Here is an 18785-nt window from a genome sequence, read left to right on the forward strand (position 1 = left end):
GTGTTTGGTGGGATTTTTTTATTGCTTAAACATGACTTTGGCTATGCCACCTGGCCTATGCCACCTAGCTTAATTTTTTCATCTTGTTCATAAAGGAAAATAAGACTAATGCAGTGATGTTCAAGGCTGTCTTTCTGACTCTGTCCAGTATTTGAAAATAGAAGAGGGATTTTTTTTTTTGTTGAATATACATTGACATAATGAGCTCACACCTTATTGACAGCAGGGAATCACCCACAAAGAGGATGTATTAATGTTCCCGTGTCAGTAGCAAACTTTTTGGATGGTCCAGTGGAAAATCAATCCAGTGTTCAGCATCATTCAAAGAGAGAAATTATTAGGGAAGACATACACATTAACAGTAGTACATTCATACAGGAATTTTAAGTCCATCAGTTTAATTTGATGAAATATCAAGATACAGTCTCTAGACAATGAAGAACCTGGCCTACTTCTGTCTAGAAGTAAATCTAACAATCTCCTTTTACCTGTTATGATTTTATACTCTTTAAATCTCTGCTATTGACAATTTACCTGTTGTATGTTCATTAGAAGCAGAAGTTCACACCCTGGCTGAGAGGAGTTGGCTTATGCTACACAAGGAATAGAGCCTGAAAGCTAAATAATGAAGAGAAGGGCAGTTTAGACATGTTAAGGAAAGAGTGAATCTGAGAGATGTGGCCAGAGATGTAGGACGGTCATAGTTCAGGTGCAAAGGGAAAAGTACATTTCTGACAGCCCCAGTGTTGCCTCCAGTGGTGATGTAGAAATAAATTTAGACACTGAGCTACTAGTCACTGTTCTTAACAAAGGTTTAGTTGACCTTTTCACTTTTAGCAGGAAGCACTAATGCCTTGGAGAAGCTGCTGTTAAGTCCTGTATGGTAACTTTTTCTGGAACACCTCATCTTTCCAGCTTAGCTGAGGAGGTGTGATGCATTTAAAGGCTTCTCAAAATGCAAAATTTTTGATATGCAGAACCTCAGGTTAGAAAAATTAGCTTCATCTACTTAATTGCAAAATTTGTGAGGAATTGTATTAAATCTCTTAGGGAAGGATGAAACTGCAAGATAGCTAACATGATTTTAGGCCTGTATAGTAATGGCACAGGAAGAATTTGTCTGTCTTAAATATTTCATATATGGCTGCAATATTTCAGTCATACCATTATCTAACTGACAAAGAAGTGCAGCCAGCATGCTGTATGATGATCAAATGACTTTACACAATGAGGAGTCTTGTATCATTCAAACATGGACTTGTACTATATATAAAATGTAATAAATAATTTAATTTAGCATCACAATTCTGTGATTTATTTCTTACCTACTTTTCCTACTCTTTTTTGACAAATAAGCCAAAATAGTAACCAGAGTAGGTCTGCTCCTTCATTATAATTAATGAAGAAGGTATTGAGATTTAAATCACTGGACTTGAATCTGATTAGGAATCGTATCCATCACTGCAGCAGATTATATATATATATCTGTAATAACAGCAAGAGGATACACTGATTCAAGGCTTCTGGCCTCAAGGATGTTCCTTATTTTGGAATAATCTTGATGTTAACTTTTCTAAGGTTTGAAATGACAGCACAAGCCATTTGGCACATTTCTCAAGGATTTGTTTCAGTATTTCATTGCTCTTTAAGAAAAATTGAAATGGACATTTTTCAGATTTTTAGCATAGGTCTTTTCATAGAAGATATTATATATTGTTAAGCATAACTGTGTTGCTTTTTAAAATATATCTTTATTTCTGGGAGGTAATATAAATGTGAACAACATGGAATTTTTAATGACAATAATATATTAAATCATAGTTCAAGAGTGTCAGTCCAGACTTTTACAGCTAAGTGTCTAGTATAAAATAAAATGTTTATTGGAAGAACACTGCTATCTGTTCCTCTTACTTACTGGATTGCACAGGCAACTGCAAATTCCTAGTAGCCCTACATTCTTTTGAAACATCAGATAGCAGTGGGATTGGATAGATAGCTCAACAGCTCTTTTATTAATTATTTTCATTACCAGTAAATTCTATACAACGTTGATGCTGTCCTGTTTGCAGCTGATGGGAAATGGAAATATGAAGCATTAAAACCGTGGGCATACAAACTAAACTCTCAAAATTCAGTGAAATATCCATTCTGTTCCAAAGCATCAGGAAAAAAGCTCAGTGGAAAGAGTACAGGATTTGCATTCTGTGGAGATCAAAGCCCCAGAATTCTTGAAAGCAGGAGGGAAATTGGGGAAGTTCGTTCCTTCCAATAAGCATATTGATGTCAGAAAGGACAGGAAAAGTAGCTGATAGCAGAATGGCATCCCAGCAACCAGCACCTTCATAAAATTAGTTGTGTGTGCTGTGAGCTTGTTAAGGGCCCTTATGGAGCCAAATCACTGTGTCAAACAGGAATAATTCCTGTTTAAATTGGTTCCCAGGAGTGGCTGTTAGTGTGTGAGAATCCAATTTTGCTGGAGGTTTCTTTAATCCTTCTCAAGGAAGATTTGTGTGAGCTCTTGAATCAAGAAAGGGCAGAAAATACCATCAAGGTTGAATAGCTTTCCTTCTGCTGGGTCAGAAATATAATTGCAGTGTTTTCAGCCTTAACATAAATATCTGATGAAACTCCAAATGAAGGCAAAGATAAAAATAGGGTTTTCTTATGTTATTGAGCAGTATTAAAAGGAAAACATTGTGTTGGTTGGCAGATGCACTAAATTATAAAAATAAATTATTTCTTTCATATATGGAATGAAGAATAAAAGACGACATGTTTGTGGGGCAGAGTCTTACAGAATATGGTTTATAGAAACAAAGAGAGACTAAATGTGCAAATTATATCAGTTGTTGCAGAGGCATTTAATTCTTTATCTTGCAATCAGTAGAAGCTAAAATTGTCTGAAAAAGAAATTGTGGTAAACACAAAAAAGTTATCAATGCAATATATGCAGTATATATGTTAAATCTCCTGCCTAGTTCAGATAGGTGTATGGTACCTAAATTAGATATCTTCATAGTTTGGGCTGTTCTGATTGTGGACTTTAATTTTGAGTACTTTCAGTAAGTTTTCTTCAAAAATACTTTTCCGTCTTTCATTTGCACATTATTTTTTTCATTCCATCTATAACTAAAAGTGTTATTTCTCTGTTATTGATCCTTTCCTCTATGAAAAATTACTTTCTTTGTTGTAAGTCAGGTTTATATTTACTTTGAAGCTTCTGTAGGTTTTCTATTTTTTAAATGAAATAATTAAGATTTATTAACTTTTTTTTTTTCCAAAGGAGAAGTTGTACACGAGGCTAACCTGCCTTGACTTCCCTTTTATCTATCTATTTATTTATTTATTTATTTTGCTTACTAGAGAAATGTTTCTGGCTCAAAACTGTTGCAAACATTTTTTTAAAAAATTCCAAATGGTGAAGAGCAAGGAAGGTTGCTCAAGAACATGTTTAATTGTATGTAACTGTAGTAGACAGAATTCAATTTCTTTTCTGTATTTATGGGTCAGGGTACCCTTATTCAATTTAGTTATGAGGTGTTTGAAAGGATTCTGCTTTTTGAAATTTCTTGACTTTTCAGATTTAATATTATCAATTAAAGTTACTTTATTATCACAGCATAGCTTGAAATAATATTTATCTTATTTATCTTATAGGCATTGTTTAAAAAAAAACAAACAGTTCTCTTGAATATTTAGATTATTGCACAGCTCAGATCTTAGATGTTACTGGGATATCTTTGCTATTAGTTGTATTACTTTGCCTTCTGTTCTGTGAGCTGCTTTCTGAAGTGTGTGGATGTGTGTCCTTGCATTTCAGATTGGAGACTTTGTGTATCTGATTGAGGGAGCAGGAGATTTACCTTTGCCTTCAGAATTGCCTGCACTGGACAGTCCAAATGTTTTGTGTGCTACCAATGCCTCAGAAGGTACAGTGAATAGAAGAGAGAAGAATAAAATAGAGCAAATAATTTGGTTTTTGTAAATATTCTTTTATTTCTTTGGATTTTTCATAAAATTAATTAAATTTATCTGGTAAAAAAAAATTGTTTATAGTGAATTATAAAAAATACATTATAATGAATATATGCAATATTTATTCTAATGTTTTCCAGTTCATTCTCTTCAGAGCATCAGCTGGTTGTTGATGATCTTCACCTTGTATTGTTTTCAACACAGTCTACATAAACATTTTTTTTCCAATTTTTCTTATTTTTTTCTGAATATAGGTTGCTACTCATATGAACTAGGATAAGTTATCTTTATTTAGAATTTTTGTAGCTTTAAAACACAAATCTTATGTGCAGTGCTGTGATTTGACAGATATTCCAAAGCTTTCGTCTTCTGATAGCCAGGGATATACTCCTGTCAGTCATATCTCAGAAAGACTGTAGCTCCTACTTGAAATAATTTCTGGTGGTTTCTTTTAGCGGGGATGTAACATCATCTAGAGGGGTAAAAGTGTGGCTGTTTTGTGTAGTGTAGGCTGTTTTTTAGGGAGCAAAAAGACTTTGGTCTTTTTTAATACTGTCATAATAGTAGTAACATTTAAATCTGGGATTTTTTTATTAGCTAATTTATTAGCTATTTCTTAGCTCTATTAACCAAATTTTAGGTTGCATTTCAGTCTACTAATTTTTATTTCCCTATTATGTTGAAAAATAAAGTATTATAGGTAGTAAATTGCATGTACTAGATTAATAGCATGGAACTAAACATGGAAGGAATTTTGTATTTTTATTTTTTTTGGAGATTAGAAATTTTAAATTCTCTGCAGTTCCACCAGCTAATAAATGTGGTCTGTGGTTTTGTTTTGCTCTTTCATTTATTTGGGTTTTTTAACAGATGCAAGTGCAGTACAACCAGTTTTATATTTGAAATGTGGACTTGGTCAGACTCTGGAGGAAAATCTGAAGATTCCATTGATCAATGAGTCAAGAGAGAGGGCCCTGGCTCTTGCTGCACAGCAGCAGATGTCAGCCCTTGAGTATGAGAGGAGATTGATGACCGGGACTCTGCAGAGCAGCACCGTTCGAGTCGCAACTGCATTGTTGGGGCTGTCCAGAGTAGAGGTGAGAAACACAATAATCTGGTGGTGAAATTAAATTTAGTTGTCCTTGATTTGTAGGACTGAATTGTTCTTATGTTTCAGGAAATAGTGAGAAGTTAGGTTTTTTTCACACATCTGTTATCTGAGAGTTAATAATCCCAGTTCTCCCTCAGACATTTCAGTATTTTACATGTTCATTCTGAAGCTACTTTGTCACCCCATGATATTATGATGTCCTTCCTTTAAGAAAACTTGACTGCAATTAAGAAAAGTGCTAATGTTTTACTTCTGAAAAACATCTGTTGATTAAAAAAGCTTTTGTTTTCTATGTAATAGGTATCTGTACTAGTAGCCTTCATTATGCATATACATAAGAAATGGATTATTTTTCCTCAAAACAATAGACCTTGAGAATAAATGAGGGAGCAGGACAGACTTTTCCTTGTCTTGCAATCAATGCAAAATAGTTTTGAAAAACCACAAGTTTTTCTAATAAGATGTAGTTCCCCCCTTATGCATCATTCAAACCTATACATATTTTCCCAAGATTTCAACATCTAGACACAGAGTCCTCCCAAGGTTGTCCACTAAACAATCAGTTTCTACTCGTGAATAAATTTGTAATAGTAATATTGCTAAATAAACAAGGCTTTTCCTCAGGAAGAATTCAAGTATAGCCTTCTGAGGACGATAGCCACACTGGGGTTTAATTTCCCTCGTGCCCTGATGGTACCTGGCCTCAGACCAGTTGCTGGGCAGCAATGTTACTCCAGCTTTCCACTTAGTTCCCCAAGTATGGCTCCCAGTGCTGAGTAAAAGAATTTTCCCTCATGATCTGGTGTTACTAAATTTATGCTTTTTGTTTGAAAAGTAATATAAAACAAATAAAATGAGGGAAACTTACATCATAACTTTAAGCTGTTGTTTGGAGTGGGCCAACAATTGCAATTGAGTCATCTAGACTCAAGTAGCCTCCTTTGGGATTATGGCTAATCCACTGCTGTGGTAAGATTTTATTGAGTTTTCTTAATTCAAGTCCCTTAATATCACAGTCACTTAGCAAATACTTGATGAAAAGTCTAACTGCTCTGAAGTTGTGGATGGGATCAAGACAGAAGATAATAGGAACACTCCTTGTACCACTAGACATGCTAAGATGCATGATGAGTTCTAAAACCACATGTATCGTGGAAGAGTGGAGGATAATTAGCTAAATTACCTTATAAAACATATTATGGTGGATACAACACTTAATGAATTATCATGTGAGAAATGGACCTAATGTGCAGAAAGAAGTATTTTGTTCCATGCACACAAAATCTTATACTTGCTTATGACAAATACAGGGGAGAAGTTCTGCTACTGTCATAGAAGAGAGCTTATACATTAAAAATATCTCAATATCCACTATGCAGACTAAATTATGAAAGATATTCCTTAAGTATTTTTCTAATAAATTCTTGCCAGCTGTCTGTTTAAAGGTGACAACATAGAAATTCTGGTTGCATTAACTGGAGAAACCAGAAGCAATTCTAAACCACTACACCCATCTACAGCAGCAGTGGTTCAATGAATTATTGAGGCTCATGAGATATTTTGGGGCACATGTTGTATGCTAGAGATAATCCAGAATCTTTGGAAATCTGTTGTTCTCTTTTGGATTTCTGTTCCACCTTTCTACTTGCTTCCTGCAGGTAGAATCATGTTAGACAATAGACGGATAGAAGGGAAAATACCCTTAAATTAGTACTACTTTGTCCATTTTTTACCTGTCAATTTGAAGAATAAGTAACTAAATAATTACATTATTTCCAGTCTCTCTAAACTGTAAATTTTAGTCATATTTACTTAAGTCACATAGAAAACATTAATAAAGGTGGCCTGTATTTTTGGAGTCAAACTGTATATGCATAATAATAAGTAGAGATGTAATTTTTCACTCTCCCCATCTATACACATCTAAAAGTCCTAGATACTTTTTTACTATGTTTTTACTGTTTGTTTTTGTTGTCATAGGGAACAAAGATCTATTTTGATTGTCTAAATGTTTAGAATTAGTAACAAATAATTTTTTAAAATCTTTTTCCCATAAAACTGTGCAAATTTCTTACCTCCTGAGTGTTTCTTTAATTCCTCCTAAAACATTTTTGGGTAGTAGTAAAGATAATATAGGATGGAACTCTCAGAAACTGTTAAGGTTGGGTCTGGCATTGTAGTGAGTAATTAACAAAGGCTGTTTTGTGAATAATTAGTAATGATGAATAATGGAAGTCTGAAAGGGGGACGTTTAGGTGAACATCAAGATATCAAGTGAAGGAGGAGGGTATCAGAAAAAAGATAAGAGACTGTGGAAGAAGAACATGTTTAGACTGAAGTTATTAGTTGTAGTAAATAGAGGAAAGTGAAGAAAAAAGAGATAACAATATGATAATTCATTTACTTAGGACTGTGCAGGAAAGGATGCTGCAGACAATGAAGTGAGATTTGAAATAGCACGCATAGTTTTAGATCCAATTGCTAGATTCAGGACTTTTGCTTCATAGTCATAGATGCCAGTAATCTCCTTGTATAACTAGACATTATGATAGGAAAAGTCCTGTTGTACAAGAATCCCAGAGCTAAAGCTTTAACTTCCCACTGTGTCCAGGTGTGCCCTCATAGTTAAGCTGTATTTACTTAGGCCCTGTTTTGCTTCCTTTTGAACATGTCTCATCTGAGTGTGGACACTACATTTGCCATATTCCAGATGCTAGAACATTGTGCATTTCCTTTCTATCCTGCTGTCCATGTGGCTGAGAAACTTGGAGGTTTTTTATCTTAGTACACCATAGTGGTGCTGATGAGTTTTTGTTTTGATCAAGGAAAAATTAATGGAAACCTTGTGCACTTGGGGCTGTGGCTTCTGCTATATGGCTCACATGGCAAAGTCTCATCCTACACCTGTCCAGCTTGGATCTTTGGAATTTGTGCTCTTCATAGGCACCCAGGAATCAAGAAGGATTTTTTGTGTTCTTCCATATGATTATGGAAATTTGTAAGCTCAGTGTAAAGAATTTGTTTTTTGAAAAAAACTGGTGTGGATTTTTTTTTGAGGAAGAATCATGGTGTCCTTGAGGACAGAAGGTACTGGAAATAAAAAATTGCATTAGATATGTTTGAGTGGGAATGAACTTTTCTGAAAAGGGTCTGTGGTCAGATTTCAATTTGCTGAATTTACAAGTGAGACCAATCTTCTATATTACATCACTTACCTTTTGATATGGGATTAAGGGAGATGGCAAACACCATTGATCACAGGGGTTCTGAGAGACCAAGATAATAAATTTCTTTATTCATGAGAGCCAGTTTTAGAAGTTAATTTCTGGAAGGAAGAAATGGTGCTAAATTAGGATTTGAAGAACAGTAATATGCAAGGAAAGAAAGAAGTGCCTCAGCACCCTGTAACAGAATCTGCCACCCTTCACACATAAAAAGTGCAGATGGTACTTCTAAGAAAATACCTTGGAAAGTCAAAAAGTCCTTGAAAAATATCAAGTTTAATTCTCATGCTTTATGTATCCTCCATTAATTTAAAAAAAAATATTCTAAGAAAGTAATTAATCCTGGTAACTGAATGCAAATACTATTCTTAGCTGATAATAAGGCTTCCACTCTTGGAATATCATGAACCATCAGGTTGATGAAGTAGAAGTGCTTGGAATTTGTCTTTTTGCCACAGAGAAGCCTTAGACCTGCATTGATCATGAGAGTTAAAAAATATTAAATTGTATTTAACGCTCACTGCCCACGAAAAGGCTAAAAATTGGAGCAGTTGCAAAATTCATCTGAATTGTGTTGATGTTTTCTCTTGGAAATGCTAGCCTATGAGGCAGCAAAGTTTAGTCCTGTGTATGGTTGCAGAATTTTCTTTTTCCACTAGGTCTCTCATTAAAAATGTTTTCATCCTTTATTTATTTACAAGATGCCAGGAAATATTTGAAATGTTCATAGATTATGTAATGCTAACCAACTGGATTCTTTTTGTAACATGTTTAAAAATGAGATAACATGAACAGGGATCTTAAAATAAAGTCTTTCAGTGAATTTTTAAATAATAAGACATTTCTTCAAGATAATTATAATTAAATTGTGTTCAGTGCGCCAGGAAAGGTCATCTTAAAATTATTTTGTCAATTAAAATTTAACAAAAGTGTATAATCATGTTGGATTTTTATTTTAATGTTTGAAAATAATCTAGATTTGAAAATCATTTTTGGGTATAAATTTATATTTGATTATGCAGAAGATCAAGTCAAATTTAAACTAATAAATATATGTAATTCTTTTGGTTCAGAACCTCCCATTACAAGTTAGAATGATTTTTTTTTTCCACTGCAAAGTATTCTGACATTTCATTCCTATCAGAGAGAAGTGGAACTTTATTGCAATTAATATGGCAATTGAATTATTTGTACCTACTGATTTTTTAATTAATTTTATGTGTGTTTGGGAGTAATGTCAGAGTCCAGTCTTGTATGACAGAAATGAGTAATCAGTGAGCTATGATTTTCAATTCACATCACAATTTTTCCTGTACCTTCTGCAAATTATATTTGCACAAGTTGTGCAAATACAGTAATAGAAGAACTATCCTAACAATTTGGTTTGCTGTGAATTTTTTAGTCAAATACATCTGTCCAGTTGCTCTTCATAGAACAAGAATTTTGAATAATTATCTGTTTCTATATTTATTGTGCCAAAAAAAAATCTATATTAACAACTAAATCTTAACAGTTTCCCAAACTCCATGTGTACATTTTTTTTAACACTATCTCGACACTATGGAAGGATAGATTAATGGTCAAAACAAAGCAATGTCAGAGTATGGGTCTACTTTCTAAAACCAGCAAGGGAATTTGAGATTTATATTAAAACAGGGGTAAAAAAAGCAAACCAAAAAACCCCACCACCAAACCAAAGCAGAACCCAAACCTAGTTGAGTTAAACAGTAATTTGACCATCTTACACCTAATGGCAATCTTTAAGAACATTTGCTTTTCCTTTTAAATTGTGTTTTTGAGTTCCCACAGTGGATTTGCATTCCTTGGCCTCCTGAAATGTGTACTGTGATACCTGCAGTCCTGGCAGTATTTTAAAGCAAAAGACTTTGAGAATAAACCAGTTTTCCTAGCAAAACATGAATATTTTCATATTTATCTCCATCCTGGATTTGCTTCAAGATAATTCACAAAAGTCATTAATTCAAAGCCTTGTCTGTAAAAAAGACATTACTTGGTTTAAAATTTGTTCAGCTTACAATTACTCTTGAGCACTGCAATTATAGTGTGTTATTGGATTGAAAAAGGCAATTTTGAGCAAGCAGTGTATTAAATCATTGCAGTATTTTTGTAATGGTATCCTACAGGAGTCAAATTAAGTTCATTAAGAGGTTCAGATGCCTATACTGAGCTTGCCTTAATATACTGTGCTAATCCTTTACTAATATGTTTCATGCTGTTGATTAGAAATGCTTTTTACTAAGAGGAAGAGCTAACTCGTCTCTAGAATTGATTCTAAATGCCCTAATTTCTAAAATGCATTTTCAACAATTAGATATCAGTTAGCTAATAGTTATCCCTTGCCAAAGATCAAAATAACTTTTTTTTTCATGCTTCTTATTACTCAGAAACTTTATGAAATAGAAGAAACATCTTTCTACCACTGATACAAAATATCTTTCTTTTTATTCTTTTTTGTGTTTTTAATTTTTTTTCTTTTACTTTTTTTGCCTTTCCTGCATATGCATAAAGGCTAGCCAAGTTTTTTTTCTGGGTAGGATGTGGTTTTACTGTAAATTTCAAAATGCATTTTTCTTAAACAAATGTTTCAGATGCATGATGTCTAAAAATATCTTTTTTATTTTGAAGGCTCACTCAAAATTGTTGTGTAGGGTTCTTAATTACTAATAAATGTTTAGAATTAAGCCTGGACAATTTTACATTCCTCAACCTGAAAATTTTACACAACTGTTCAGCTGTATACATTACTGTTTCCCTTGCAGAGACATGCACTTCTGAAACCTCGTAAACGCCCCTCAGAGATGAAGTACGTGGATTACAGTGTAGAACTGAGCATGAAACACTTCTTTGAAGTTCCTAAAAAGTTCTCTATTCCAGTGTTAGCTTCAGCCAGAGTTAATTTGGACACTTCATCAGACAAATGCCCTGCATCTCAGAAAACAGGTAATAGTCTTAAAGGTGATGAATTTGACTGTATTCTTTTGCCAAGAGTATCTTTATTTTTAAGGTTTTCCTCAGTAGAACCAGCAAATGATCTTTCTTTCCTTTCAACTATTGATCAACTTTGCCTTTCTCATCCCTACCCAAGTTCTAAATATTAGCTCAAACCAGTGCTTTCCACTTGCCATTGGTTTATTGGTTTTCTCAAAGGCACACAAGCACAGGAGACTTGCTCTAAAAGACAAATTAATTTGGTCTGTTTATCTGTCAGATCCTGAATTTGTGCTCCCTTCCCATTTCTCTCTTCCACTTCTCATCCAGCACTGATCTGTGTTCAAATAGAGCCACTCATATCACTTCTCTTTTCTTTGCCCTCCTCAGCCAGCCAGGGGGAGATTTCAGCTAATGATGTCCCACATCAATGAACAGTTGTGCAGTACCTTTCAGAATGACCTTGCCATCTTTGGTCACTCTGTTGTCTCTATTTTTTATAGTATCTTAAATTTTATACTGAAATCTTGTTGTTTTTTTAAAAATGCTTTATTTAAATCTATAAAGCACTCTAGGTTGCATTTCTTAAAAAAAACCTCAAAACAACTTGAGCCATTGAGATAGCTCGAGTCTGGGGAAAATGAGTTTCAGAGGGGAACTTCATGTAAATCTGTAGAAACTTGAATTATACATAGCCCATATCTAGTTTTGTTTCATCAGTTCTTTTCTTAATCAATGTAGTCCTGCATATTTCTGCAGTTCACTTCTCCAAGTGTCTCTGGAACCAGCTGTGCTTTCATGGTGTTTTTTGATGCTAAATGTATATCTTATGTATTTTGTTTCTGTCCTGGAAAAAAAAAGGAATCTATTTTTTTTTTTAAAAGAAGTCTTTGTTAGAGATACTTTAACTGAAATATAATTTAACTGCTATAAAACATTTTAGGGTGTATTTTTAGGAAGATGGCAGCAGTAGTTATGGCAGTATTAGAAGCAAGATTGGTGAGGGACTACAAGAGCAGTCAGTAGAAGTTTTAGAATAGATTTAACACTGAAGGCTGGAACATGTCATGTGCAGCAGGATATTTAAATCTTAGTTGAAGCTCTTTCATTGTCAAGTTAATAACAATGTGTTTGTGTCATAATTAGTGTAGAGGTGAACTAAAAAAAAAGTCAATGGCTTTGTTGAGTGTTTTAGGAGATTCTTTGGATTATGCTGTAGAAGAGCAGAATAACAGCTGGGGGAAAGAGAACCAACTCTGCACACAGAGATCTGATGTCCTGCCAGGATCTCCATCATGGTCTCATAACAAAGGTTCTTAACTGACCAGTTGGCAGATCACTGTTGCTTAGGAACTGCTCAAATTATTTTAGAAGTGGAAATGTGAATGAATATAGCTGAAAAATTTAGAATATTAATTACATTGTATTCACTACAAAAAATGTTGTGTATAAACTACATTATAGTAAGGAATGTAGTAAATGAACTACATTACAGGGAGGAAAAGTAGTTATTTTACTCTTAGTTCATGCTGTTTCTTTATTCATGAAAGTATATTAAACAAATATTTGAAAGAGGAGAGTAATCAATGTAAAGTCAGAAATTAGATCATACCACAGTGTACACAATCTTTTTGATATATTTTTTTTTCTTTCTAGGATGGTTTATAGTTACATGAGGGAGTAGAAATGTCAAGATGAGCAGAGAAATAAATGGGGCTTTTGTAGTGAATTCAGAGGTGATGAGGTAAAGAACATTGAGAAAGGGAAGCTGAGATAACCATGTGACAGCATGAAAACAAGTATTTGTTCAGTAGGAAGACTTTGCCAACTGATTCAGTGTATTTATTGCACTAATGAGGAAACACAGGAGGATTTACAGGCTCTTACAAAACCCAATATTGTCAGAAGTCCCTGGCTGGTGGTCCTGGGCAAACCATTGGTCTCATCTGAAAATTTTGACATCATTGTCTGAGAAAGCAGCAGTATTTTAGCCATGGTTGCAGCTTTCCTCAGGGTGGGAATAGCTGGTTCTCCGAAGAAATGACACGGCTTAGATTTATGAAGAAAAACAAAGGTGGAAGCAAGCTGACTAAAATCAATCTTCAGATCAGAATTTCTTAGATTGCAGTAGCAGGAAGTGTGCAACCAGTATTTTTAGAACTGTGTCAACAGGGAATTAGAAGGTAAAAAAATCAATTCCACTCACAACATTTTCTTGTAAAATAGATCTTGTTAAATGAACTTATTACTTTTTTGTCATTGTTTACAGATCAAATAGATAAAAAGAGTAGAGTATGTTTACCTTACTTCAAGTGTGATATCTTGATCAAAACCCATACTGCATACTTGGATAGATCTAAACTGATACATTTCCAAGACTGCAGACCTTTAGAAAATGTTGTTCACTCATTATTGGAGAGTCATCGGAAAGGGAATCCTTAGGAACCAGTAGTTATTGCACAATGTTTCACTAATTTGGAAGATTTTACAAAGACTTTGTTGAGTTAGGAATGACATAGATTTTGTGAAAATAGTTGGAACTCTTACATAGTTATCAGATATGAATTTTAGTGCAAGCAAATTTGGAATTCTACAGAGTCTGCAGGCTAAACCATTTGGTATGTAAGAGGATCATGACACATACCATGGTGGTTGTTCACCTTTGTCTCAAATGGGATCTTTAGGAGCTTTAGTTTCCCTCTGTCATCAGAAATAGCCTGGGAAATAATTCAATCTCCATATATAGCCCAGGAGAAAGGTAATTGACAGTAAAACTGCAATGCTTTACAAACCAAAGAATGGTAGATTGAACATTCAGAAAGTCATGTTAGGCATAATAGAAAAACGTTGCAACATTGAAATATGTTGCCTTTTTCTTAGAGGGGTGTTAAGAAAAAATGAGAAGGATAAAATGTCAAGTGGGATTAAAATAATGGCTCCAAATTTTAGCAATAGGGAAATAGCATCCAAAACCACCTCCGTGCTTCACCAAACTGACAAGTTCCTTCGAAGGTGAAAGCACAAGAAACTTTGAATAGAGAGCTTTTATGGCTCAGAGTTGTAACTTGAGTTGTGACTTTATTTGCCAGTGTCACTGATTTTGTAATACATATATGTGTTTATAATCACTATCATTATTTAAGATTTCCTGCCATGCAGTCTTATTTTGCAAAACTGTGTCTGTGCAAATGAGTATACTCTTCCTTCAGGTAAGGACCATGTTTGGTAAGTCAGAGCTATTATATTATCTCAGTTGAATAGCTTTTATAAGCATTTTTTCTGCTGAATATTTGCTGGTTCTGTCCAGCAGCACAACACCCACTGCGGTTAGGAAAGAAGGAAATAGCTGTGGATTTTTGAGCTGAACTGTGAAAACTAGTGGAAAAGTCAGTGTTATTTGACTTTTCAGCAATTAATCAGCTGAAAATCAGCTTCAACTAAGTTTTAACTAAGCAGAACAACTTCTTAGGCAGTTTGGTTTCTTTGAACAATGTGGTTTTTATGCTAAATAATGTTACATATCAAATATGAAATAACATAGGTAGAAAGGGGAAGAAGAGCTTTTTTTTTTGCAGTAATGTCTCTCAAAATGTTTGAGAAATCTGCAAAGCAGCAGAGTACCTATCTCACAGTGTGAACTGAAGCTGTCAGCTCTACTTCCCACTCTGTGTTCTTCTGACATCAGCCCCCTTGTTCTTTCATCAAAGGATTTGTTGTAAAATTTTGAAAAACAAGGATCCTTGAATGCATAACTGAAAAAAATACAGTGCAGGTATTGAAAAGTGCTGTTATTGTATTATGAAGGAGAACATAATACTGGAACAGCACATCCAGTTCTTGTTCCACACTTTAGAACGAAGGTTGCAAATGAGGAAGGGTTCAGCCAAGTTCTATAGTTATTTTCAAGGTCTTGAAAGATTGAATACCTTGATGACTCTGTGATCTCTGAGGGAAAGAGGTTCCTTTCAGGGTACCTGTAGCTATTTAAAAAGGGAAAATATGTCTGACAGTGAAGATTGTTAAGTGCTCTATGCAGAAAGCACAGCATTTTGTACGTAAGACAGAGATTTGTAATGAAACAATTTATGATTCCTGTAAAATTATATGAATGAGAGGTTTATAAAATACAAACAAACTCAAGAGAAACAAAAATCTTTCTAACACTCAGTCTTTTGAAAAAGAAAGTGAAAGCTTTCCTAAGATACACTCTTTTGCTCTAAATTTCACGTTAGAGCTTAATATAAGAATTATTTGGTGAAATTCTAATGCTAAGAGAAACATCTCATAATAGTGTTTTGGTATTAAATAAGGATTTATCCTAGAATTAGGAAATTCTGGAATTTTCTGGACTAGGCTATGCCTTTATACATTGTAATGTGACACTGACAATTGGTTTGAGTAATGGAAACATAGGAATTCCTGAGACAGAGCACTTCACAGAGCTGCCTGTGACAGTTCATCAATACCGCAGCACCCGAGTACTTTATAAGAAGGGCTTCCTGTTTCTTTGGTTTTCTTTTTTCAGGCTGGCTTTTTTTTCCAATCTTCTGCCTTGAAATTACTTTAGATTACCACTTGGGCTATTAGCAGGAAATGTGGTAGCAATACCCTTGGACTAGACAATTTTAAAAGGAAAGAAAATATACGTGAGTAAATGATTGACAGCAGTGGCTGTTCTAAACATTGCAGCAGCACGCTTCAGTATTAACATATCAATACCTTATTTTATACCTTTTAACAATAACCAAATCCCAACATCAAATGATAAATACATAAATACATTCCATCAGTAATGCTAGATGTGTGCAGTTCAATAAGGTAATGGTAGATTTTAATTTTCATATGGAGATGCACCTAAACAAATGTGTCCTAATAAGCACTTTGTGTATTTTATTAGCATGTGCGTTGTTGAACTTTTCTATGGCAAGCATGCACTGGGAATGCTTTTTGTCATTCTATATAGTTTAGGGTTTTCCTATGTTTATAAAAATAAACATAAAAAACCTAGGTCTGAATATAAAATGAAAACCCCTTTTTTGGTGGCTGGGTTGTACTATTTCACATCAAAATTGTCCATAAATAAATAAAGTTGACAATTGATTTTCAATGAAAAAATGTTGTTGCACTGTGCTATCTAATTTGGATTCAGTATCAAAAGCTAATATTAGAGTTCTGTTGCCTCTTCCTACAGGATTTGACAATGTTGGCTCCCTGCTGTTACACTTAGAAAGAAAATCCAAGAAGAATTCTCTTGTTTTTCTTTTTTTTTTTTTTTTTATCCCTTTCTACCCAGTGAATAATGAGAAATCTTTCTCTACAGAATTGTCAGGAAGTGTTAGATATTTTCTACTTTCTCAATAATTGTTCCTACAGTTAATTTATTCAGATTGTTCAGACTTCTTTGTGGCTTTTGGTAAAGCAACTACTGACTTATTTTTTTCTCTTTTTTTAATAAAGAAAACCTTTCCTCAGAGAAATCTAGATTGAAAAAAGAAAGGTACCGCACCACAGAAGTCTCTAGCTAGCTTTTAGTATATCTTTTCGCTATAAGCCTTCATTACTAATTATGCATTAACTTACTATTTTGCAGTAAGTAATATAAAAGACCTGGTTTTAATGTTCTCTCCATGTAGTATTTCCTTATGCATTCAGTGCAGTCTTTGTAATCATTCTGAGCTCTCTTCCTTGTTTGTAGGAAATTTTGTTTAGTCTTCCAGTCACAAAGAATCAGTTTTGAATTTTTTTTGTAAATTTTGTGTGTGTTTTAGAGAGACCTTAGCTCTGACTGTGTTGCAATTTTAGATCAAGTCTTTGGATTATACTCTTATTTTATCAATGTAAATTCCTTATAATTTGGCTAATCCCTTTCAGCAGGGGCTATTCATCAAATGGCTTAAGAAAACACCATCATGTCGTGGTTCTTAAAGCTGTATTAAGTAAAATTGGCAGCATTTCCCACTGGTGTAGTGACTGCTTTTTTCTAAAGTGTCTGTGAGTATTTTTCATAAATATTAGGGACAATGATTATTAAACAACCAGCTCCCTACAACTAATTTATTGTAGTGCCACACAGCTCCTCACTGGCTTCTGAGTGATACAAAAACACAACTGCTGAGAATTCATAACAAGACATTGAAGAAAAGTGTCTTCCATTTTAATTTTTAGATCAATTAAGGAAAACCTTTCATTCTTTTTTCCCCAGTAGATCTTCCTTTTCTGATTAAGCATATTTAACTTTTTATTTAGATGTGTAATGGTATACTGTATTTAAACAGAAAAAGGAACAAATAACCCGTTAGTAAATTTTTTAGGAACTCTCCTAGAAATCTGTTTGGTTAAGATAAAGTGAAAGGAAATCATAAATAAACATACACAGTGGTAGCAAAAAAATTTCAAAAATTTTCAGCACTCAATAAAGGATATAAAAGAGCAGTTGCATTTTCACAACTACTGTGTTGAGTGATGTTCTGGTTCAGATGAGCCCATTTGAAGACCTAATATATAAACAAAAGTGAGAAGTCTGGATTCTTAATTATGTTTGTTTATTTAACCTTCTAGGAGTCCATACCTGCAAATTCAGTCTTGAAATTAATTTAACCAGCTGTTTGTGACACATTCATAGTGTCAGAGACTGAGATAAGTTCAGTGAGAAATTTAGCTTTGAAATTCCGAATAGATAGAATCATCATTGCTGAATAAAAGCTAGTGTGCAATTATTTGATGAACTGCTGAAGGCCCATACTTTCCTACCTTCACAAATTATGACAACAGATTATGGTGTGGAAGAGTAGCATTTCTATTTTTACTCATTTCATCCTCCCACAATTTGTAAGAAGGCTAAACAGTGATTACTATGGGCTGTTATTACCTTACAGAATATGTTTTTTCTTACATTTTGATGTCAAAACAACTGTCATTAGTTTTCTTTGAAAGGTACTGTTTGTAGGATAATGCAGTTAGAGGATTTTGAATTCAGGCAGATTTAAAATGATGAGTTATAATATTTTTAAGAACCAGAGGACATGAACTTTGTTAGTTCTGGTGATCAGATTGTGTTTTGTAATAAATAAATGACACAAAATGCCAGGCAGTTGCCAGAGGACATGACCAGTGCCTGTTTGCTGTAATATAGTTTTCCGACAAAGAGTGGTAAAATTGCACACTAAAAGTTTAGCTTTTGAAAATGCCTCTGTTTTGACAACTGTCTCACAACAAAACCCAACATGATCAAGTGAATGTTTCCTGTAGGCATTTGTCAGACATAAATCTAGAAAATAAAAGTGTCAGCTTATTTCACATGGAATGCTTCCCTGTCGAATAATAAAAATCCTGTGTAGAGATGGAAACTGTAGCAAACCCCTGCATTGCCCTGCCTGGCTTTTCACTGCTGAAGAAATGCTTGCAGCATCGTTCTTTTTGATGGATGCAGACTCTGCCTCCTGCTGCATAGGAATTAAACAAATTATGCCCATGACTTACTGTTGACACTCTTGTCTCAGAAATTGTTAGGTAAGCCAGTTGTGGCC

At 34.1% G+C, this 18785-nt stretch overlaps 1 protein-coding gene across 1 annotated transcript in view; it reads left to right on the top strand.

Annotated features, from left to right (window-relative positions):
- CFAP47 (cilia and flagella associated protein 47) overlaps positions 1 to 18785 on the top strand; it is a 260715-nt gene that overhangs the window by 96956 nt on the left and 144974 nt on the right. Inside the window, exons 43-45 of the mRNA XM_088051635.1 lie at positions 3821 to 3929; positions 4846 to 5072; positions 11091 to 11271. Of these exons, the coding sequence (XP_087907761.1) occupies positions 3821 to 3929; positions 4846 to 5072; positions 11091 to 11271 (517 nt within the window). The remainder of the gene's footprint in view (positions 1 to 3820; positions 3930 to 4845; positions 5073 to 11090; positions 11272 to 18785) is intronic.

The sequence above is a fragment of the Pseudopodoces humilis genome, chromosome 2 (assembly GCF_049639895.1).
Source record: "Pseudopodoces humilis isolate 2021_Gansu_Grassland_sample_001 chromosome 2, ASM4963989v1, whole genome shotgun sequence".
In the NCBI taxonomy this organism is placed as follows: Eukaryota; Metazoa; Chordata; class Aves; order Passeriformes; family Paridae; genus Pseudopodoces; species Pseudopodoces humilis.